Genomic DNA, 24,194 nt, shown 5'->3' with positions numbered 1-24,194 from the left:
ATTTTTTCAGTATATTATAACCATCAGTGAATGGATTCAAAGTTCCATCTTGAGTTGATCGGTAGGCTACAGTCTGAGATCTGGGAATAATAGTCATTTAAATTGTTGAACCATTTATTCTATTCATGGGTAATAGAATGTATAAATGTACACCAATGGAATTATTTGTCATGACTCATCTGAGCAGGATCAGATGGTGAAAGGGGTCTCATCAGGGTCAGGCAGCCAGGGATGACTAGTCTGACGGAGCTGAGGTGAATTTTTGCAGATACACTTTATTTCTACTATTTACATTCTCTGTGCGGCAAACACTGGACAAGCAAAAAGATTGAAACTATTTTAAGGCAGTCTCTAAAATTAATTTCCAAACTGTTTCAAGGGTTGATAAAGGCTTTTCCCGAAGACAAACAACATGTCGAACAATAGTGAGTTTTGTCACCAAAGCCCCATACACTACCCACCACTGCAACCTGTACGCTCTCGTTGGTTGGCCCTCGCTTCATACTCGTCGCCAAACACACTGGCTACAGGTTATCTACAAGTTTCTGCTAGGTAAAGCCCCGCCTTATCTCAGCTCACTGGTCACCATAGCAGCACCCACTCGTAGCACGCGCTCCAGCGGGTATATCTCACTGGTCACCCCCAAAGCCAATTCCTCCTCTGGTCGCCTTTCCTTCCAGTTTTCTGCTGACAATGACTGGAACGAACTGCAAAAATCACTGAAGCTGGAGACTCACATCTCCCTCACTAGCTTTAAGCACCAGCTGTCAGAGCAGCTTACAGATCACTGCACCTGTACATAGCCCATCTGTAAACAGCTCATCTATCTACCTCATCCCCATACTGCATTTATTTATTTATCTTGCTCCTTTGCACTCCAGTATCTCTACTTGCACATTCATCTTCTGCACATCTACCATTCCAGTGTTTAATTGTTATATTGTAATTACTTCGCCACTATGGCCTATTTATTGCCTTAACTCCCTTATCTCACCTCATTTGCACTCACTGTATATATACTTTTCTTTTCTTTTTTTCTACTGTATTATTGACTGTATGTTTAGTTTATTCCACGTGCAACTCTGTGTTGTTGTATGTGTCGAATTGTTATGCTTTATCTTGGCCAGGTCGCAGTTGAAAATGAGAACTTATTCTCAACTAGCCTACCTGGCTAAATAAAGGTGAAATAAAATAAATACATAGGAAGACCTGGGAGACACTGTTGATGATGATGTATGGATAAAGATATGTTAGAATGCCCAGTCGTGTTCATAGAATCAGACATAAATTACTGCAGTTTAAGCCTATCCATACTATATGCCAGTGAAACTGAATATCATGCACACAGAAATGTAATTATTCTGTTGGAAGTGTAAAACACAAAAGGGGACATATTTGCATATGTTGTGGTCTTGTGAAGGCTGGCTGAATTCTGTCAAAGAGTATGTTCTTCTATCTCAGTATGTGTACAGATTCTCCCTTCTCCCTGTTTTTGTTTGCTTGGAAATGTTGATACTGGAGACTTATCAGAAGAAACTGTGTAACCTAGCATTTATAGCAGCTAAGAAATGCATTGCCATTCATTGGAAGGTTGGCTGTCCTCCCACTGTCACGCCCTGATCTGTTTCACCTGTCTTGGTGATTGTCTCCACCAACCTCCAGGTGTCTCCTGTTTCCCCCATTAATCCCCAGTGTATTTCCTGTCTCTCTGTGCCAGTTTGTCTTGCCAAGTCAACCAGTGTTTCTTCTAGCTCCTAGTTTTCCCATTCTCTGTTTTTTCCTAGCCCTCCTGGTTTTGAACCTTGCCTGTCCTGATGCCATATCCGCCTGCCTGACCACTCTGCCTGTTCTGACCTCGAGCCTGCCTATCCCCTGGTACTGTTTGGATTTGGAGCTGTTCACTTAACCCCTGCCTGTCCTGACCTCGAGCCTGCCTATCGCCTGGTACTGTTTGGACTCTGACCTGGTTTATGAACTCTCGCCTGTCCCCGACCTGCCTTTTGCCTACCCCCTTTTGGTGTAATAAATATCGGAGCCCAACCATCTGCCTCCTGTGTCTGCATTTGGGTCTCGCCTTGTGCCCTTACACCCACAATGGATGGAAAAAATGTCAAGGACCTATATACTAGGCGGTGTCAGAGGAAGGCCCCAAAAAATGGTCATAGACTGTTCTCTCTGCTACCGCACGGCAAAATGTACCAGAGCGCCAAGTCTTGGACCAAAAGTCTTCTTAACAGCTTCTACCCTCAAGCCATAAGACTGCTGAACAATTAATCAAATGGCCACCGGACTATTTACATTGACACCCCTCCATTTGGTTTTCACTGCTGCTACACGCCGTCTATTATCTATGCATAGTCGCTTTACCCATACCTACATGTACAAATTACCTCGACTAACCTGTACCCTTGCACATTGACTCGGCACCGGTACCCCATGTATTTAGCCCTGTTTTTGTTATTTTATTGTGTTAAGTTTTATTTTATTTTTTACTTTAGTTTATTTAGTAAATATTTTCTTAACTCTTGAACTGCATTGTTGTTTAGGGGATTATAAGTAAGCATTTCACTGTGTGACAAATAACATATGATTTGATTTATTACACCGATTCTGTTGCAAAACATTTCTTAAATGGAAGCCAACGGAACGAAATGGGGAGGGACCTACCTGAATTTGTCAAGTAGAGACTCATTTTAGTTGGGAAACGGAACATTTGCAACTGTTTGGACTTATGATTACACCCCTGAAGGAGTGGCACGCTGAGCTGGAGGGAGTTTTTATTTTATTTTTATAATCACCACTTTGGTATTTAAAGTATCAGAACCACTCCATGTAAATGTGCTACGTAGAACAATTCTAAGTGTGACTCATGTAGAGTAACTGAGGAAACGGCACACCCTTTCATCATTTCCTGCCACTCCTCCCAGCTCTTACATAATATTTGTCAAAGCTGTAGATATGCTTCCAAATACTTGGGCAAGATATCTGCATATTTTATGCATGGTTTCTAAGCAGTACGATACTGTAAGTATTCTTGTGTGTTTGTGGTTAACACAATATCATCCTAGCTTCCTCGCGGACAGTTCTGCTGTAACCATGTTCTTAAAGTGATGAAGTTATGGACACATGTCGGATCTCTTACTATACAGTAATCTATCACATATCATGATGGAAAACTTTTATGAGGTTATTAGTTTAAAGGAGGGGCTACAACCGGAAGTGGTTTGTCATTTCTGGACAAGATCTGAAAGGTTTGGCTCTCCATTATGTTGAGTGTCTACAGTGAAAAGTGACTCACGCTGTGCAACATTGTCTCATTGTATGACAGAGTTCCTGGGAGGGATAGAATAAAAATCACCATGAGGTTATAAATGGATCATGAAATCAGCTTGTCACACAACTCAGTATTCTCCCCTTCTAACAAACAACATTTGTGCCACAATGGAATATTTTATTTATTACAACATAGATGTTTATTTTTGAGCTCTCAACTCAGCTTCTTTTTTCCTGTCTCCAACCAAAATAAAGACAAGACTTGTTCTATACAGGGCAATCACAGGAAGAACACATGAATTCCTGACAAACGCAATGAAAGTCACCGGACTCATTAAGCAACATTTGTTTATTGCATGATATCATTCACTTCCTGTTTTACTGTCACACTAGATCAGGTTTAGATTATTAATACACACAAGAATAGGCCTACAGTAAGTCAGTATTCAGACCCCTTCACTTTTTCAACATGTTGTTACCTTAGTCTTATTCTAAACTGGATTAAATAAATAAATGTCCTGTGCAATCTGCACACAATACCCCATAATGACAAAGCGAAAAAAGCTTTTCTCTTTTTAAATGTTAGCAAATTTATTTTAAAAATTAAGAAATGAGTTAGTTGTACATACATTGTTAGCTGTGTGTTCGTGAAACACATACAGTTGGCTCCTAAATAATGATGCATCTGGTACTATCATCTTAATGTTTAAAGGGATACGTCAGGATTTTGGCAATGTAGCCCTTCACCTTCTTCCCCAGGGTCATATGAACTCGTGGATACCATGTGTGTTTTTGCGTGCAGTTTGGAGGTAGTTGCTAACTAGCATTAGCGCAATGACTGGAAGTCTATGGTAACTGTTAGTAGATACCATGAACTTCATCATTGTGAAAATGCTGGTTAGCATTGGCTCGCAAAACTACCTCAAACGTCCTTAATACAGATTTGTTTTTCTCATGAGCTCAGACTCTAAATAAAAAGGGCAAATCATTTCCAAAATCCTTAAGTATTCCTTTAAATTAGATCCGAGGCCCAGAGCAGTTTCGGCAAGATAACAGACCCATCTGAGATGTGTAAATATTAGGTAAAGCACCAAGGACTGCCATGACCCAAACACAGTATACTGTAACAGTAACTATGGATACTAGTTCAGTATCAAAATTAATCAATGGACAGACAAAATGACACCGGTTCATGTATAAATGAGCGCTGTTTAATTGATTGGTACATTAAATAAAACGTGAAGAAAAAAAACATTCATAATTGGCTGACCACAACTTACTATCTTAAGTGGTTCCACACTGATAATAAAACTGGTAATAGACAGATGTAAAGTAGAGCATTTAGAGTCAGTGGTGAGAACTACATTATACTTAAACACACATTAATACTTCATTTTATTCATTAAAAGTGCTCCGGTTAGATAGTCGTCTTCGATATAATGAAACAACCTTTTGGAACATGTATTTTCATTCCATTTTGAAAACATGCTGTTTTACATTTAACACTGCTCTGTTTATTTAGTAGGGTACATTGATCAGAATAAATTAAAGTCAAACCTACTTTTATATTCACCTAACATTGTGCTCTACTAAATAACATGGGTTCATGTGAAGCAAACACTTGATTAGATCCCATGAAACATTAGAAATTAAATCGCATTTGCATCAACAACAAAAAAAATCTGTAAAGACCACCAGTATGAGACGACCAAGCAATGGAACAAAGAGGGGAGTGGAAAAAGTCAGTCAAGACATCAAATAAATACAGGGAAAACTGCAGAATGTTTTGTCTTTTCCATTGATAAGGCAAAGTAAAGAAGCTAAAAATCTTAACATTTCAAAATTCACTACATTTGCTCAATATGCTTCAGCCAGTTGCCATAATGAATCTCACACATTCAATGTGACACATTCAAGAACAGTTTACAGGGGAAAAAGTCTCAAACATGATTCATCTCTGGAAATAAGACATCGGAACATTACAGCCATTTATTTCCCCTTTATATTAAAACAAAATGTCTTTACTTTAAAAAAAAAAAAACATCTTTCCTTGGCTTATCTACAGTAGAACAATACAAAATAGGCTAGAAGTTCAAATAAAGACTCCAAAGCTGGATCATGAGCCAGAGCCCTTGATCCCTCAAAGAGCTAAACACACTCAAAAGTATACTCTGGTGTTTCAAGCATGGTCTCCTTGTAAAACAAAGCTTTTCGAATTCACATCACAATACTTGTCTAAGGCCAATGACTAGAGCTAAACTTGGTGAAAGCAATTGATTCACATTGAACCATCTTTGCTCTTGAGCTCCAGGATATGAGTGTTTCAACACACCTGCAACCTGCTCTAGCTAACCAATCATGTTGACCTTCGGTGGCATGACTTATATTAAGACGTTGCGTCAAACACATTCCCCTATGTATTTATTTTGTCAGTGAAGCTAAAAAACTTAAATTAGGCTCTGTACTCCAGCAGTTTAGATCAAATGTTTGATACGAGGCGACAGTACGGAACGCCACATTTGAGGGTATTTTCATACAAATCTGTTTTACTGTTTAGAAATGACAGCACTTTATGGTTCTATACTAGGAGTCTGGCTGGGCATCTTAATGGATATGATTTCCTTTATTTCAGAGCGGGCAAAACTGGCTTTGTGATGCAGGGTTGCCCTAAGGGGCAGCTTACATACATGATAATTTTAACTAAGGTGGTTGGCAATGAGAAAGCAGGCTCAGATAAAGAAAGTTATTTGTGAAGTACACTGGAAACATGAATAGTTATTGAATAATCAGGTTAGGCCACTCATTAAGCACAAGCTTCCAAATTGGAAAGAACCAATTCATTCTTCATCGTGAGGTTTCTAAAACATCACATGATCGAGCTTCCTTTGAAAGGAAATGAACCCGGTGTTTGGGAGGGGCTGGTGCATTCATAAGCAGGAGGGTAGTGCATTAAATCACAGCAGCCTGTTCACTGTGACTCCCTTATCAACGAAGCAAGAGGAAACTAAGGCAAGTAAGACGACCTGGCACTGAAAAATAAATACCAAAAATGCAGTTAGAAAAATCAAAGATAAATGTCACATTTTTTTCTACACCTGTCCTGCTAAAAGAATGAACATAAACATGATACATTAGTCTTCAGAGTTATTAGTGGGCACATTTCCTAAGTAGCCAAATCGATAGCTGTAACCCAAAAGTTGAGCAATGTATTTCATGACTGCATTTCTGGATGACCAGGAGGCCAAACCTAGCCTGGAACCCAGACCTGTTTTGTGCTAACAATCCACTCCTTGCCACGTGTCATGGAAAACTGTTTGTTATATGACTGGTATATGACTGGTATATATGAGTGGTAAGGGGTGGAATGTTAGCAAAAAACAAGTCTGGATCCCAGGCTAGGCCAAACCCATTGCCCCAACAATCTGTCACCCTTGCCCGACACGTGAGTGGCAACCCGTCTGGACATCATCAATGAGACCCACCAACCAGTTTAATGTTTAAGAACACTAGAAGATTTGACAAAATGGCCATTGCATTTACTTTGCAGCTCCACTACTGTGGCTGGTGTGTGTATATTGATGTTAAACACCAGAAAGCTTTTCAAATATAAAGCATGCAGCATTTAGCTGAAGCAGCATAGGTGGCTATAACAGCAGCAAGAACTCAAAAGAACACATGAAACTGAACAACAGTTGTTTTAGTGAGTGTAAAGAAAAGAGGGAGGAGCCATGACAGGAAACAAGCCTTGATTAGATGTTAATGAAATGAGAATGACTTACCGTGCTTTATATTTGTAGACTATAAATCCTATAACACAAACAAAACCTACAAAGAAAAAAGGAGAAGTTTGAATCCATGAGGTATTATTTAGGTCATTCTTACTTGGCATAGAGTTTAAAACATCAACATTCCTTCTCCTTACTGTGAACAACATTAATAAAAAAATAATGGGATGTCAACAGAAAGGGGTATTGTTATAGGTTTGTATACCAGTAACAATAGAAAAGTATTACAAATAACTTCATGTCTGTCCTGCAAGAAAAGGCTTGAACAGAATACTACCTAGGTAATAAAAATACACTTAGAAAAAAAAGAAACGTTCCTTTTTCAGGACCCTGTTTTCAAAGATCATTTGTAAAAATCCAAATAACTTCAGATCTTCATTGTAAAGGGTTTAAACACTGTTTCCCATGCTTGTTCAATGACCCATAAACAATTAATGAACATGCACCTGTGGAACGATCATTAAGACACTAACAGCTTACAGAAGGTAGGCAATTAAGGTCTCAGTTATGAAAACGTAGGACACTAAAGAGGCCTTTCTACTGACTTTGAAAAACACCAAAAGAAAGGTGCCCAGGGTCCCTGCTCATCTGCGTGAACGTGCCTTAGGCATGCTGCAAGGAGACATAAGGACTGCAGATGTGGCCAGGGTAATACATTGCAATGTCCATACTGTGAGACGCATAAGACAGCGCTACAGAGAGACAGGACGGACAGCCGATTGTCCTCGCAGTGGCAGACCACGTGTAACAACACCTGCACAGGATCGGTACATCTGAACATCACACCTGCGGGACAGGTACAGGATGGCAACAACAACTGCCATAGTAACACCAGGAATGCGCAATCCTTCCATCAGTGCTCAGACTGTCAGCAATAGACCGAGAGGCTGGACTGAGGGCTTGTAGGCCTGTTGTCTGGTGAGGACCCGCCTTACATCACCGGCAACAACGTCACCTATGGGCACAAACCCACAGTCGCTGGACCAGACAGGACTGGCAAAAAGTGATCTTCACTGACAAGTTGCGGTTTTGTCTCACCAGGGGTGATGGTCGAATTCGCATTTATCATCGAAGGAATGAGCTTTACACCGAGGCCTGTACTCTGGAGCGGGATCGATTTGGAGGTGGAGGGTCCGTTGTGGTCTGGGGCGGTGTGTCACAGCATCATCGGACTGAGCTTGTTGTCATTGTAGGCAATCAACACTGTGCGTTACAGGGAAGACATCCTCCTCATATGGTACACTTCCTGTAGGCTCATCCTGACATGACGCTCCAACATGACAATGCCACCAGCCATACTGCTCGTTCTGTGTCTGATTTCCTGCAAGACAGGAATGTCAGTGTTCTGCCATGGCCAGCGAGGACCCCAGATCTCAATACCATTGAGCACGTCTGGGACCTGTTGGACCGGAGGGTGAGGGTTAGGGCCATTCCCCCCAGAAATGTCCGGGAACTTGCAGGTGCCTTGGTGGAAGAGTGGGGTAACATCTCACTGCAAGAACTGGCAAATCTGGTGCAGTCCATGAGGAGGAGATGCACTGCAGTACTTAAAGCAGCTGGTGGCCACACCAGATACTGACTGTGACTTTTGATTTTGATCCCCCCCTTTGTTCAGGGACACATTATTCCATTTCTGTTAGTCACATGTCTGGGGAACTTGTTCAGTTTATGTCTCAGTTGTTGAATCTTTTATTGTTCATACACATATTTACACATGTTAAGTGTGCTGAAAATAAACGCAGTTGACAGTGAGAGGACGTTTCTTTTTTTGCTGAGTATGTTAAAAAAATAAATTATTGGTACAGCAACATTGTTGCATGATGACTAGATTTGAAAACGTTCAACATAAAACCAAACAAATACTGCTTATCCTGTTCGTCTTTATAAGATGGAATATAAAACAATTGTTTTATTTAACAGGTCACCATGTTGGACGGTTACTGTCATTATTCACACAAATTTTATAGCAACTTACCAAGTCCACCTAGAACACCCCCTACTATTTTCCATGTGTGGTCTGTAAGAGAAACAAACGAGGGAAGGAATATGCCATCATGAATTTGCAGTAATAATTAAATCATCACCAACACCAATAGATAGCTACTGGGAGACAGCTTACTGTTGTAACAACATATACACGGAGTGTACAAAACATTCATATTGAGTTGCCGCTCCCCCCATTTGCCCTCAGAACAGGCTCAATTCATCAGGGCATAGATTCCACACTCGGGGACTCCCGAGTGACGCAGCGGTCTAAGACACTGCATCTTAGTGCAGTGGTTCAAATCCAGGCTGCATCACATCCGGCCGTGATTGGGAGTCCCATAGGGCGGGCACAATTGGCCCAGCGTCGTCCAGGGTCATTGTAAATAAGAATGTTATTTTTTATTTTTTTTATTTTTTAAAGGGATGCTTGCCCATGTTGACACCAATGCTTCCCGCAGTTGTGTCAAGTTGGCTGGATGTCCTTTGGGTGGTGGACCATTTTTGATACATACTAAACTATTGAGCATGTATAACCCAGCAGCATTGCAGTTCTTGACACAAACCGGTGCGCCTGTCACCATTCCCCATTCAAAAGGCACCTACATTTTTTGTCGTGCCTATTCACCTTCTGAATGGCACACATACACAATCCATGTCTCAATTGTCTCAAGGCTTAAAAATCCTTCTTCAACCCGTCTCCTCCCCTTCATCTACACTGATTGAATTAACAAGACTTAAATATCAATAAGGGATCATAGCTTTCACCTGGCCAGTCTATGTCATGGAAAGAGCATGTAAAACATCAATAGGTAGCTTACTGTTGGCCGCTGGGGGACTAGTGGGATCAGGTGCACCATCTGTTGCAAAAAGAGGTGATAGGGTTCACACACTTAACACCAACAATTACAGCTTACTGAAGTTTGATAAATCAAAAATAATTAGATGTTAGAGGCGTGGCATGCACAAACTATTGTTCCATTTCAATACAGCCAATACTTTATTTCTGTGTTCGAGGTTGTCTATGTGAAACATAACTCAAGGTAGGGTTCAGCCCTATGTGAATACAGATTGAGGTTTACGTCAAACGTTTTTGATATGGGTTGTATTTCCCCATGACTACTTGATAGGTACATTGTTACATACTGTATATTCAGATCACAAATCAATCCTTTGTCGTCTCAGGTGAAGGAGAAAAGCCACCATAAACTACCACTTGTTGGCGGCCTGGTTCAATTTGAATCTATAATTCAAGTGTCAATTATAGTTGAGACAAGAATATATATCTTTGGACACAAATAAGTAGGGGAATTTAGCGAGCATAATAGGCTGGGTACTTCACAGTACCAATGACGATTCTCCACCTCAGCCAGACTGACATGCAACTTTGTGTGGAGGTAATTTGAAAGCCTCACCACAAACACACCACTGGCTTATTCTATTACCATAAAGGATCAAAGGTTAGGCTAATGAAGTCAGTTGAGGTGTTAGTAGGGCTGTGACGGTCATGTAGCCAAATGACTGCAGGTCACTGTAATAACCATTCAAAATGTTTTTGGGAAACACATTATCGCCTAGTAAGGGGCTTTGGTTTTGTCAAAACGGCTACAAAGTAATGCAATAGAATTAAGCTGGTACTTATTTTTGTCTAGTCTGTCACAACACTTTCCTGTTGTGATCCCTCAAATGCTTTAGTCAGCCAGTGTGGTCTGAGGAGTAGAATGGTCTTGGACAAGATGGCTAACCATTCACAAATAAAGTGTTACTCAGCAGACCCTCAATGGAAGGTAAGCAGCTCACTAGACCATGGGATTGTTTGAATGGATCAAAAGGTTGAATTTGAACACCAGTTTGTTTTAAATTGTAACCAACTTTACTACTAAAAGCATTAGGGCTGTTCCGGGAAAAAAAAAAAAGCTTGTCCTGCGTTGCATATAATCAATGCGGTGCCTGTTCATTTATCATTGAATCACAGCCTACTTCGCCAAATGGGTGATTTAACAAGCGCATTCGCGAAAAAAAGCACTGTCGTTGCACCAATGTGTACCTAACCATAAACATCAATGCCTTTCTTAAAATCAATACACAAGTATATATTTTTAAACCTGCATATTTTGTTAATATTGCCAGCTAACATGAATCTCTTTTAACTAGGGAAATTGTGTCACTTCTCTTGCGTTCTGTGCAAGCCGAGTCAGGGTATATGCAGCAGTTTGGGCCACCTGGCTCGTTGTGAACTGTGTGAAGACCATGTCTTCCTAACAAAGACCGTAATTCATTTGCCAGAATTTTACACAATTATGACATAACATTGAAAGTTGTGCAATGTAACAGCAATATTTAGACTTATGGATGCCACCTGATCACTGAAAGAAAAAATATTTTGTTTTAGAAATTATAGTTTCCGGATTTGACCATATAAATGACCTAAGGCTCGTATTTCTGTGTTTTATTATATTATAATTAGGTCTATGATTTGATATTTGATAGAGCAGTCTGACTGAGCGGTGGTAGGCAGCAGCAGGCTCCTAAGCATTCTTTCAAACAGCACTTTCATGCATTTGCCAGCAGCTCTTCACTGTGCTTCAAGCATTACACTGTTTATGACTATCAACTCCCGAGATTAGGCTTGCAATACTATAGTGCCTATAAAAACATCCAAAAGTCAAAAGGTATATGAAATACAAATGGTACAGAGAGAAATTGTCCTATAATAACTACAACCTAAAACTTCATACCTGGGAATATTGAAGACTCAGGTTAAAAAGGAATCACCAGCTTTCATATGTTCTGAGCAAGGAACTTAAAACGTTAGCTTTTTTACATGGCACATATTGCACTTTTACTTTCTTCTCCAACACTTTGTTTTTGCATTATTTAAACATGTTTCATAATTTATTTGAGACCAAATAGATTTTATTGATGTATTATTTTAAGTTAAAGCGTTCATTCAGTATTGCTGTATTTGTCATTATTACAAAAAAAAAAAAAAAAAAAAAAAAAAAAAAAAATAATAATATATATATATATATATATATATACACATACACATACAAACACAAATATTTATTAATTATAATTTTTTGGTATTTAAAAAAAAAAATGGCCGATTAATCGGTATCAGCTTTTTTTCGGTCGACCTCTACTTTAAACTCACGGTGATGAAAAAACACAAATGACTTAAGAGTGAGCCAGAGATCAAGATACCTTTTTTCCCTTATGGTTATCCTGTCCGACCATCCTCCTTTCCACTCCTACTGACATTCAGAAATTCTGCAGTTACTCTCCTGAAGTTGCCAGTAATAGGCTACACGAGGAGTCTGCAAACTTTCACATGTGGAATTCCAATTTATTTGACCATTTCTACTGATCTGCGTGCCAAGTTATGGTTTTCATATGCACACTTTGCGTGGAACAGTTTAATTTAATTTATAATAACGTCTTCGTATCTCAATCTTTGTCATGTTATTAAACAAAATTCTATCCAAATGAAAATTCTACAACCCTAAAAAAGTAACATCTATTGCCAACTACGTAAAAGCATTGCAGCCTGCAGGTAGAAAATATCCTGATGAAAAATAAATATCCTATAAATTACATAGGCTAAGCATGGCCAGTCTGCAACAAACTTGAAACATTGTATCAACTATTAACTTAGGTCCAGACTGACATTGTATAAAATATTTTGGGCCCCTCAAGAGTTTGCTGCACCAGTGAGCTCAGGACAGACACAGCTCTAGGGAATTTGCGCAAGGGATAAGAATTATTCAGGTAGGCCTATTTTATGAAATTTCCACTGGATCAGAGCATAACATTTTCCCCTTTCACGCTAAGTGGTTCTCGAAAGGGAGAGAGCTGGAAAGATATTTAAAATACATTGAGGAACTATTGTCATGCTCAATGGATGTAAAAACAGACTTTGTTTTCTTTCTGTTTGAGGTGAAGAGAGTGCGCATTCTGGAGGGAGACGCGCATTGTGCAGCCACACTCCCCTTCTTGGACTGTGCCATCCCTGCGGCCTCCGCAATGGATTCGCCTCGGCCTCCGCAATAGATTCGTTCACTGAGATGGGCGTGAATAAGACCGGTGTCGTGTGCCGTATAAATAAATACATTTATTTAATTGCTCGACTAAACATTTTTTTAAATAATCTTGGTCGACCAACAGCCCATTATTGACCAGACAATCAACCAGTCAAATAATTGGGGTCAGCCCTAAAAAAAAAACATGCAGGCAAGTAGCAAGGAATGGACTAGAAGGAAATAGATGGAAATCAAAATGACCAAATCCAAACTAATGCATACTGGGAAAATAATTACCTGGGGTTGCTATGCACAGCCATGCATATGGTGAAAAATAATGATTAGCATGAAGACTAGGCCTACCACACATACCATTTTGTGTTATCAAAATAGTCTCAACATGTTTACATAAGATAGGGTCAATTCAGAAAGTCAAGTTCGCTGACATATTTGTCTTCTGGTCCTAAACACAAAATGACGCACAAAATCGACCTCTATATCACTAGCCACTTTAAACAATGCTACCTTATATAATGTTACTTACCCTACATTATTCATCTCAAATGCATACGTATATACTGTACTCTATTTCATCGACTGCATCCTTATGTAATACATGTATCACTAGCCACTTTAACTATGCCACTTTGTTTACATACTCATCTCATATGTATATACTGTACTTGATATCATCTACAGTATCTTGCCTATGCTGCTCTGTACCATCACTCATTCATATATCCTTATGTACATATTCTTTATCCCCTTACACTGTGTATAAGACAGTAGTTTTGGAATTGTTAGTTAGATTACTTGTTGGTTATTACTGCATTGTCGGAACTAGAAGCACAAGCATTTCGCTACACTCGCATTAACATCTGCTAACCATGTGTATGTGACAAATAAAATTTGATTTGATTAATTTGATTTGAAAATATCTAAGTTCAAATATAGGTTAAAGTGTGTTAAATAACAAACACCGAAACAAGTCTTACCTTTGCATGTGGGAATAGAAGCTGACCAGCCTTCTATTTCACATGTCAGACTGGCCTCTCCCATCATCTTATATCCATCGTTGCACTTATACATCACAAAAGACTTGTGCTTGTAGGGGGGCAGACTACCTTGAATCCTAACGCCATTCTCAACAACAGGAGCAGGACATGAAACCACTGCAGATGTAAACAAAGAGCAATTTCGTTAGCTACTGTTGTGAACAAGGTGGGCCCAAGTCTCTCATTAGTTTTAGGCTATTTGAAGGCAATATCACAATTTTGCTATAGCCACTTATTTATGAATTCTGGAACTTGGCCTTCAAAACTAAGCTAGAGTTTTTGTTACACACTTCGTCTGAGCTCAACGTTGCATCATGCTTTTTAGAGTAGGCCCACAGTACACATAAACCATGTTTTAGACTGCTCTATTGTTAATTAAGGGCATTTTTATCAATGATGACTAATTATGTATACATTTCAATCAGGACTGACTAATCCGAATACTATTATGTTACTATACATGTACTAATCAGAATACTAAATGTTACTGTATATGTATGAGTTTTCATTCTTGATCCCAGTACTGAAAATAATGTGTGTGTGTGAACGTGGGCAAAAGTTAGAACAATGACGGTCTGTTCCTTGGTACAAATGAATTAACTATCTCCAGACTGTCTAGAATGCTTATCTACACTGACTGACCTTGGCTCTGAGCGAGGAGGGAAGGCTTGAGAGCTATTCGGCCTTTCTACCAGTGTCAAGAAGAGACGGAACATTTAGAAAACGCTGACGTCATTTTCAGTTTATAACCTGTGGTAAAATGTGTATGAACTCAGTACTCTCTTGATTAAAGGCTGTTACTTGACTTTTAAGACCGGGGCTCTGTCCATTCCTATAAAATAAGGGTCTTACAAATCCTTATGAATTGACTGAGTGTTTAATTTAATTGGGTATTAAAACAGAGGAATTAAATTCCTTCAACATCTATTAGCTTGTGTTGTATGTTAATACAACGGGTGGGTCTAATCCTGAATGCTGATTGGATAAAACTACATTCCGGCCTGTGTATTTCACAAGATACCACCTGCTAATTTATTTACTATGTTCCATCGCACTGTGCAATCCACTGTCTCATCAACCCTGCCAGGAAATGTATAACTAATGGCGCGGAAGGAGATGGCTGCCGTTTTAAGAGCCCGTAACCAATTGTGCATGTTTTTGCGTTATTTGTTGATGATGTTTCTGCCACCGGGTCTTATGACCGAAAATAGCTTCTAGATATCAGGACAGTGATTTCTCACCCCGTACTGGGGGAATACTTTTCTTCAATTTACTTCAGACGCCAGACAAGGCCCTCATCCCTGTAATTCGCAGGAGAAAGAGACAGAGGTATCGTGGACGAAGATCCGGGTGCCTTGTTAGGATCCGTCGCCGAAAGGGTATTCTACCTTTACCATCGTTCCTATTAGACAACGTGCAATCAATCGATAATCAAATAGAGACAAACTACGATCACGTAGATCCTACCAACGGGACATTAAAAACTGTAATATCTTACGTTTCACCGAGTTGTGGCTGAACGACGACATTAATAAACATACAGCTGGTGGGTTTGAAGCTTTTTCAGGAGGATAGAACAGCGGCCTCTGATAAGACAAGGGGTGGCGGTCCATGTATATTTGTAAACAACAGCTGATGCACGAAATCTAAGGAAGTCTCAAGGGTTTGCTCGACCTGAGGTAGAGTCTCTCATAAGCTGTAGACCACACTATTTGCCAAGAGAGTTTGTGTATTTATCAAAGCTGTCTAAATATCACCACAAACCGATACTGGCACTAAGACCGCACTGAATGAGCTATACACGGCCATTAGCAAACAGGAAAACACTCATCCAGAGAAGGCGCTCCTAGTGGCTGGGGACTTTAATGCAGGGAACCTTAAATCCATTTGACCTCATTTCTATCAGCATGTTAAATGTGTAACCAGAGGAAAATATTATATTATATATATATATATATATATATATTTATATATATATATATATATATATTTATATATATTTATATATATATAATATAATATTTTCCTCTGGTTACACACACATATACATACATACATACATACATACATACATACATACATACATACATATATATACACACACATATATATATACATATACACACACACACACATATATACACACACACATATATATACACACACACATATATACACACACACATATATACACACACACATATATACACACACATATATACACACACATATATACACACACATATATACACACACATATATACACACACACATATATATATACATATATACACACACATATACATATACATATATACACACACACACACATATATATATACATATACACACACACACATATATATATATATATACACACACACACATATATACACATATACATATATACACATATATATATAGACCACCTTTACTCCACACACAGAGAAGCGTACAAGCTCTCCCTCCATTTGGTAGGGGATATCTGACCAAAATTCTATCCTCCTGATTCCTACTTACAAACCAAAACTAAAGCAGAAAGCGCCAGTGACTCAGTCAATAAGGAAGTGGTCAGATGAAGCAGATGCTAAGCTACAGGACTGTTTTGATAGCACAGACTGGAATATGTTCCAGAATTCTTCTGATGGCATTGGGGAGTACACCACATCAGTCACTGGCTTCATCAATAAGTGCATCGATGATGTCATCCCCACAGTGACTGTACGTACATACCCCAACCAGAAGCCATGGATTACAGGCAACATCCGTACTGAACTAAGCGCGAGCATGCGCTGACCAACTGGCAAGTTGCTCCCGAATGGTGCAGTGGCCTAAGGCACTGCATCCCAGTGCTTGAGACGTCACTAGACACCCTGGTTTGAATCCAGGCTGTATCACAACCGGCCGTGATTGAGATCGGGCGGTGCCTAACTTGCCCAGCGTCGTCCGGGTTTGGCCAGTGTAGGCCGTCATTGTAAATAAAAATTTGTTCCTAACCGACTTGCCTAGTTAAATAAATAAGTGTCCTAACTGACATTTTCAACCTATCCCTGACAAAGTCTGTAATACCAACATGTTTCAAGCTGACCACCATAGTCCCTGTGCCCAAGAACACTAAGAACCTGCATAAATGACTACCAACCCATAGCACCCACGTCTGTAGCCATGAAGTGCTCTGAAAAGGATGATCATGGCTCACAACAATATCCCAGAAACCCACTCCAATTTGCATACTGCCCCAGCAGATCCACAGACAACGCAATCTCTATTGCACTCCACACTGCCCTTTCCCACCTGGACAAAAGGAACACCTATGTGAGAATGCTATTCATTGACTACAGCTCAGCATTCAGACCCATAGTGCCCTCAAAGCTCATCTCTAAGCTAAGGACCTGGGACTAAACACCTCCCTCCGCAACTGGATCCTGGACTTCCTGACAGGCCTCCCCCAGGTGGTAAGGGTAGGTAACACCACATCCGCCATGCTGATCCTCAACACAGGGCCCCTCAGGGGTGCGTGCTCAGTCCCCTCCGTACTCCCTGTTCACTCATGACTGCATGGCCAGGCATGACTCAAACACCATCGTAAAGTTTGCTGATGACAACCACGATGAGACAGCCTATAGGGAGGAGGTCAGAGACCTGGCTGTGTGGTGCCAGGACAACAACCTCTCCCTCAACGTGATCAAGACCAAGGAGATGATTGTGGACTACAGGAAAAGGAGGACCATGCACGCCCCCATTCTCATCAACGGGGCTGCAGTGGAGCAGGTCGAGAGCTTCAAGTTCCTTGGTGTCCACATCACCAACAAACTAACAGGTTCCAAGCACACAAAGACAGTCGTGAAGAGGACTAAATAAAGCTAACTAGAAAACAGCTTAAACAAATGCAGCTACTTTGCTGTTATTCTGGCTGCACTTTGACGTGACTAAGTTAGCCGTAGTTGGCTAGCTAGCAAGCAATAAGACCATTGCCAGCCAGTATGGCATTTAGAACGAACAACTGGGTCGCGTCCATAGATACAGAACAAAAGACTGAATGACTGGGTTGCGTCTCGAGCAATCCTACATTTGTGTCAGGAATATGTCTTGTGGAAGGATGAAATAGTATGAAGAAATTAATCAAAATAACATTTATTTTTATATGTCAATCACTATTTGAATATGTTGGTAACTGAAAAAATTCAGATGAGGTCATCTGGACCCTGACATTGCTCATGATTGTGTGGTGGAGGTTCTATGTCTTGTCAACAACCATAATTATGACTGTTTAAAACAGAAGGGGGGAAAAAGGCAAGCTTTCAACGTACTTTTACACTCCGGTGGAGCTGGCTGGAATTCTCCGTCCTTTTCACAGACTATGGATTTAGTTCCAACCAGAGTGAATTCCTTCTCACAGCTATATTCCACAACACTTCTATAGTGGTACTCTTCATCAGGTGGGATAACAAGTCCACCGTTGACAATGGTGGGGGGCTTTCCACACTTCACCACTGCAGAGTAGAACACAACAGCAGTTATGAACAGTTTTGATCTTGGCACAAGCATAGAACTGTTTAAGATAGTTATTTTCACTTGACTAACCTTGACATACAGGAACTCTGCCATCCCAGCCGTCTACCATACAGTTCCTTACACCGTTGCCCACAAGCATATAGCTGAAAAAGAGAAAGATTAGACAGTATTTGGAGTATTGCTTTAAGGATAGCAAGGGTTACAACAGAGACGACTCTGACCTTAAGCAAGATAGTAAAGGAAGATCATAGGCTAAACATGAAACATTTCCTTCAGCTTTTAGGGAGGTGAAGTTTGATTAAGGGCCATCTGGAAATCATAAAATTAGGCCTACAAATTGACGTTAAACCACTCAGTTCAGCCCATGAAGATATACTCATCATGGACATTGCCAATAAGGGCTTCCATCATTTTAAAATAGCCAACTGGGTGGGGATTCCTATGAGTTGGGAGCCCAGTGAAGAAGAATAAAAATGGACAACTTTAAAACGTAGTGGTTACAGATGCTATAATGGCACAGATACAAAGATGAGTGCTCTCTCTATGGTTCAGCCCTATGAGACAGACAGAGACAGACAGATATATATGAGGCAAATAGCCTTGCACTGACCCAGTGTCACAGAAAGCAACAGCCCTGGCGCCAAACAGAACCCCTGAGAGATTATATCGGCCGTTCATCACTTCTCCTGGTGAGCCACACGGCCTTACTGAAACAACCATAAAGAAAAAGAGTCATGTACGGAGGAAATGTAGGCTAGTCTGACCTGTTTTGTGCCAACATTCCACTCCTTGCCACTCTGTGTCATATGCCAAACATGACATGGAGTGGCAAAGTTGTGAGTGGGTGGGTAAAAACTGTTTAGTGAAAAGCATGAGCTGGTGCATACCCAAAAGAGTTAGGAGGTGCAGACTAACAGCGAGTAAATTATAGGCTATAAAAATAAATAAAAGAGTTGCACACTGTATACACAAGCTCCCAGCAATTTATTGGGTAAACCAACATTTCTAGATCACTGTGCCTTCTTCAGGGTAATATCATGAATGCTTGAACAGGTTATATAAACAACCAGTGCAATTAATGCAACCAATGACTAGTGAGGGGTATGTCATAGTAATTAGGGTGCTGAGGATGGAAAAGTTACTGTTAAAAGACAATAGTTTACAGCATGTTAAATATATTAGGCTATTGTTTTCATCATATTACAACATGATTAGATATTGTACATAGTATTAACACGAAAATGCATTTTACTATTTCATATATAGATTTAATTGTTTCCAATTAATTTCATCTTAGTCACATGCAATCCTTTGGTTCAAACACAATGCATAATAAGCATCTCTACCAGGGAACATCTTGGGTGCATGCTGATAAGCTATGGAAAGAATACGTTCATTTAGCAGATCTGGTCATAAAAAAAAGGGGGACTTGTTTATTAAAAAGGGCCCGAGGTCCAAGTCAACATTCAGACCACTAGTATTTTTTGTATAGGAGATCCAGTAGGCCTCCCTCTGTAGTAGTAGGGTCTCAATGTTACCTCCTCTCCTTGGTAGGGGAACATGCTCGATACCTCTTTTGTATTTGAGGGAAGAAATAGGATGGTTAGCTCAAACAAAGTGAGCTGCTACTGGGTAGTCAGTGTTCTTGCACCTGATTGAGCTGCAGTGTTCAGCTATGCATTGTTTTAAACCCCCCCCCCCCCTTGTCCTACATGGGTTTTCCCACATGGACAGGTGAGGAGATAGATTCCTCCATGTGTCTTGCATGAGATGACACCACTAACAGGGATTTTTATATTATGTCACACCTCACTATTGTCATTGGTTGCACAAACTGTTTGTCTATATAGTCTGAGGTGCGCTCAGTTCGCTTGAACGGTTGCTACATTGCAGAACGGTTTGTGCTGAACGACACGTTTCCCCAAATCGCCCAACTACCCAAAAAATTAATGGGAGCTTATGTGGGCTACTATTTATTTTTAGAACTAAAAACATTTACAGGAATATGGCCTAACTTTTTAGCACAATAAAAAATACAATTATTGGAATTACATTCGCATGTCATTGTCACTGTACTCCACACTCCAGCAGTACAGGTGACTGATCGAGACCCTCCTGCACGGACATAACCAATTTCACACTCAAAACTTGCGGTTGTTCCCTCTCCAAATGTCTCTTTGGTGATGAAGGCTTCTGTCAAAACCATGTTGGGCTTTCCTATGGGTTTGGAGCATTCTTGAGCTGAAAGATGTGGAAGAAAGAGTTCATGTTAATGACCAAGGTAGCCAAATGCAGGAGTCAAAACCTTTAAACCATAGACTGTAGACAGGGTGAGTTGCATAGAAATATAACTGATTCTAGTTGACCCTACCTTGAACAGGAACAGCCATGAAGGCAAGTTGTACCATCCCTATTATCAAGGACCAACAGACGTCTTTAGAAGGCAGCATGACGTCTTCTTTTCCCGTAACAAGCAGCAAAACACGATTTCCTGGATTGGTATGTTTGTTCGTTAGAGTAAAGTTCCCCGCCTAAACGGATGATCTTCTCGCAATATCCACTTTTCGTAATCAAACTGTGTTGACATGGAAAGAGACACCATTATGTTAATTTTAGCTGTGGGTGGGTATAATTTCTGGAACGTTCCAACAGGAATCCGTTCCAAAAACGTCGTAAATAACAAGGTTGCCAACAAACAACGCATACAAAGTTGTATAACGGCAGTGTAAAATACCAGGTAGAGAGCGGGCAATTTTGTTGAGTTTTTCACTCACCACGTTTATTCCGAAAAATGTCTGTCCTCACTCTGGTAGCCTATGGACAAACAATAATAAGCTACGTGGTGAGTTGATGCCTATTCGGCAGCTAGTTAGCTAGGTGAATTGATCATGCTACTTTGTATGCGTTTGTTGGCATCCTTGTTATTCACGAAGATTTTGGAACAGCTTCCCGTTGGAACGTTCCACATTATACCCACCCACCCGTTAGCTGGCACTGGGTGGAACCTGCGAGATATCTAGCCTGGCTAATTAGCTAACGTTAACTGGATCAGTTAACTACCGTGTTTGCGTACATGGCACTCTCTATAACAAATAAGTCATAATGCCAAATAGAACGTTGTTTGTAGGATATTGGCACGGGTGTTAAGACCTGAGAAGAAGTTTATACAAATCTCCTCAGATGAAAATTAAATGTTAGTCTAAAATAAAATGTGAGATAATGTCTAGATGCTTTTTATAGTGAAGAACAAGTTTAGAATTTGCCTGGCAGGGTTGATGATGAGGCATTTTAACGTGGAATAGACACCGTCTGGAATGCGCTTTTAACCAAACAGCATTCAGGATTAGACCCACCCGTTGTATAATATCCAATAATTATCAGCTATGGTATTTGGAAAAGTCTTACCTTTTATTGTTCAAAGTCTGTATGCTTTCTTCAAAATCCAACTGACAGTCTGTCTAGCAGTAGCAAATGTACGTTTGTGTTGCGCATTTTCTTCTTCTTTGGTGAGGTTTAACGACGGTTGGCATCCAATATGTTGCATTAACGCCACGAACTGGACTGGAGTAAAAATCCGTTATACTTTGCTCTACAACAACGGAAAAGGAGGGGGAATGCGCTACAACAACGGAAAAGGAGGGGGAATGCGCTACAACAACGGAAAAGGAGGGGGAATGCGCTACAACAACGTAAAAGGAGGGGGAATGCTCAACCTACTAACCCTACACCCCATTCCACTATTGTGACCCTATTTGATCCTACACCAGGCCACCTGCCTGGGAGAACAGGAGACTACCATTTAATACCCCCTGTGGCTCTTCTGCAGTTAAATCACAGACAGAACAATGAGACAGCTGTACAATGAGACGGCTGTATAAATGTGAAGCAGTGGCCGGCAGTGGGAGATGGAACCAGATGGATTTGGCCGACATTCTGCTAATTTACTCATCAACTAAACATTTGATTTCAATACAGTTTTCTCTTCCCAAACCTACAATCTGTTATGAATAGAGTGGACACATTTTTGTAGACTTTACCCTTTGCCAAAGTTTTACAAAGTGTTGTTGTTTAGGAGTGCAAAGGCGAATTGACTTATTGCACACGCTCTCACCGAGAATGCGTCCCCAACGGAAATGCGCCAATAGGATCTCGCTAGCTCGTTCTTGGCTCTGCCCACCTCCTTGCTTGTTCTGCCCACTATGACTCATTTGTTCCCTATTGAAAGGACAGACTGTTTGTCTAGCTTGGTTCTGTTATAAAAAAAAAAATCGATTAAATGTTGTAATAGCAAGTACTTATCTGCAGCTGTCACCACAACACCTATTTTCTGTGACTTAAGGTCCATTCCTACGGTACAGTTGATAACCATGACCGCTTCAAAGCCAACCTTACTGAAGTAAATTTAATTCATTATCTTATCACTCTGCAGTTTCACCACGCTCTCCACCGGGGTCAGTGTCGCACCAGACGGCGGGCATCATCGGCCCCGGGTATCTTCCGTTTCACCCCTGCCTTTACACAGGTAATCACTCCTTTCAATGGTGCACTTTTCTTCATCACAAGACCACTTCTTGACCACCACATATATATATTATTATACCTTTATTTAACTAGGCAAGTCAGTTAACAAATTGTTGTTTTCAATGACGGCCTAGGAACAGTGGGTTAACTGCCTTGTTCAGGGGCAGAACGACAGATTTGTACCTTGTCAGCTCAGGATTCGATCTTGCAACCTTTCGGTAACTAGTCCAATAAGGTAAGAGTTTTCATGAAGTGCTTTGAGAGGCTAGTTAAGGATCATATCATCTCCACCTTACCCAACACCCTAGACCAGTGGGGTGGGGGATAGAAAAATGCATTTTGTGTAAACTTAAATCACTAAAACCGATAAAAAAAAAATATATATATATATATATTGTAATATAATGGACATTTTCCAATAACAGCCCATAATTTTTCAGAATTTACAATCAACAATAAAAGCTAGACAATAAGGCCCCCATTGATTGCGTTAACATGTTTGAGAATAACACAGCATTCGACATGTCAAAATGCGTAGAATGCTGCCAATTGTTCTCTACCTCAAGGCAAAATGTATAGAATTGCAGAACATTGGCTTTAACCGTTTTAAACTTTATTTCAGCTCCATGGCAGGATGTGTGGAATTGCAGGAACTGGGAAAATGTCTCTTCGCTGCCAAGATAACTTTTTTTACTTATTCTTTGGTCTGAATGTTTTTTCACCACTCAACCCTTATGGTGGGTCGCGACTCAAAATACCCCTCCCCTACACTAATTACAATTTGCATACCGCCCCAAAAGATCCATGGATAATGCGATCGCCATCGCACTGCACACTGCCCTATCCCATCTGGACAAGAAGAATACCTGTGTAAGAATGCTGTTCATCGGCTACAGCTCAGGCTTCTACGCCATAATGCCCTCCAAGCTCATCACTAAGCTTGGGGCTCTTCGTCTGAAACCCGCCCTGTGCAACTGGGTCCTGGACTTGCTGACCCTCTGCCACACTGATCCACAACAAAGGAGCCCCACAAGGGGACG

At 40.4% G+C, this 24,194-nt stretch overlaps 1 protein-coding gene across 2 annotated transcripts; it reads right to left on the bottom strand.

The window, feature by feature from the left end:
* Nucleotides 1–4,458: 4,458 nt before the first annotated feature.
* LOC109869216 (C4b-binding protein alpha chain) lies at nt 4,459–22,234 on the bottom strand. Of its 2 annotated transcripts, XM_031803694.1 has the most exons (12): nt 22,039–22,225; nt 21,408–21,447; nt 21,005–21,208; nt 20,686–20,874; nt 19,244–19,340; nt 18,703–18,776; nt 18,429–18,611; nt 14,059–14,235; nt 9,863–9,901; nt 9,034–9,075; nt 7,053–7,098; nt 4,463–6,302 (listed from the first exon to the last, which is right to left on the bottom strand). In XM_031803694.1, exons 3-12 carry the CDS (start codon nt 21,081–21,083, stop codon nt 6,278–6,280), a joined length of 951 nt encoding a protein of 316 aa, XP_031659554.1. In that variant the 5' UTR covers nt 21,084–21,208; nt 21,408–21,447; nt 22,039–22,225; the 3' UTR covers nt 4,463–6,277. The 2 variants fall into 2 exon arrangements, with proteins under 2 accessions (XP_031659553.1, XP_031659554.1); XM_031803693.1 differs by lacking the exon at nt 21,408–21,447 and having other exon boundaries at nt 4,459–6,302; nt 22,039–22,234.
* Nucleotides 22,235–24,194: the final 1,960 nt, after the last annotated feature.

Source organism: Oncorhynchus kisutch, linkage group LG24 (genome assembly GCF_002021735.2).
Source record: "Oncorhynchus kisutch isolate 150728-3 linkage group LG24, Okis_V2, whole genome shotgun sequence".
In the NCBI taxonomy this organism is placed as follows: Eukaryota; Metazoa; Chordata; class Actinopteri; order Salmoniformes; family Salmonidae; genus Oncorhynchus; species Oncorhynchus kisutch.
Note: the sequence above shows the minus strand (reverse complement) of the source record. Positions and strands in the feature narration are given on the sequence as shown.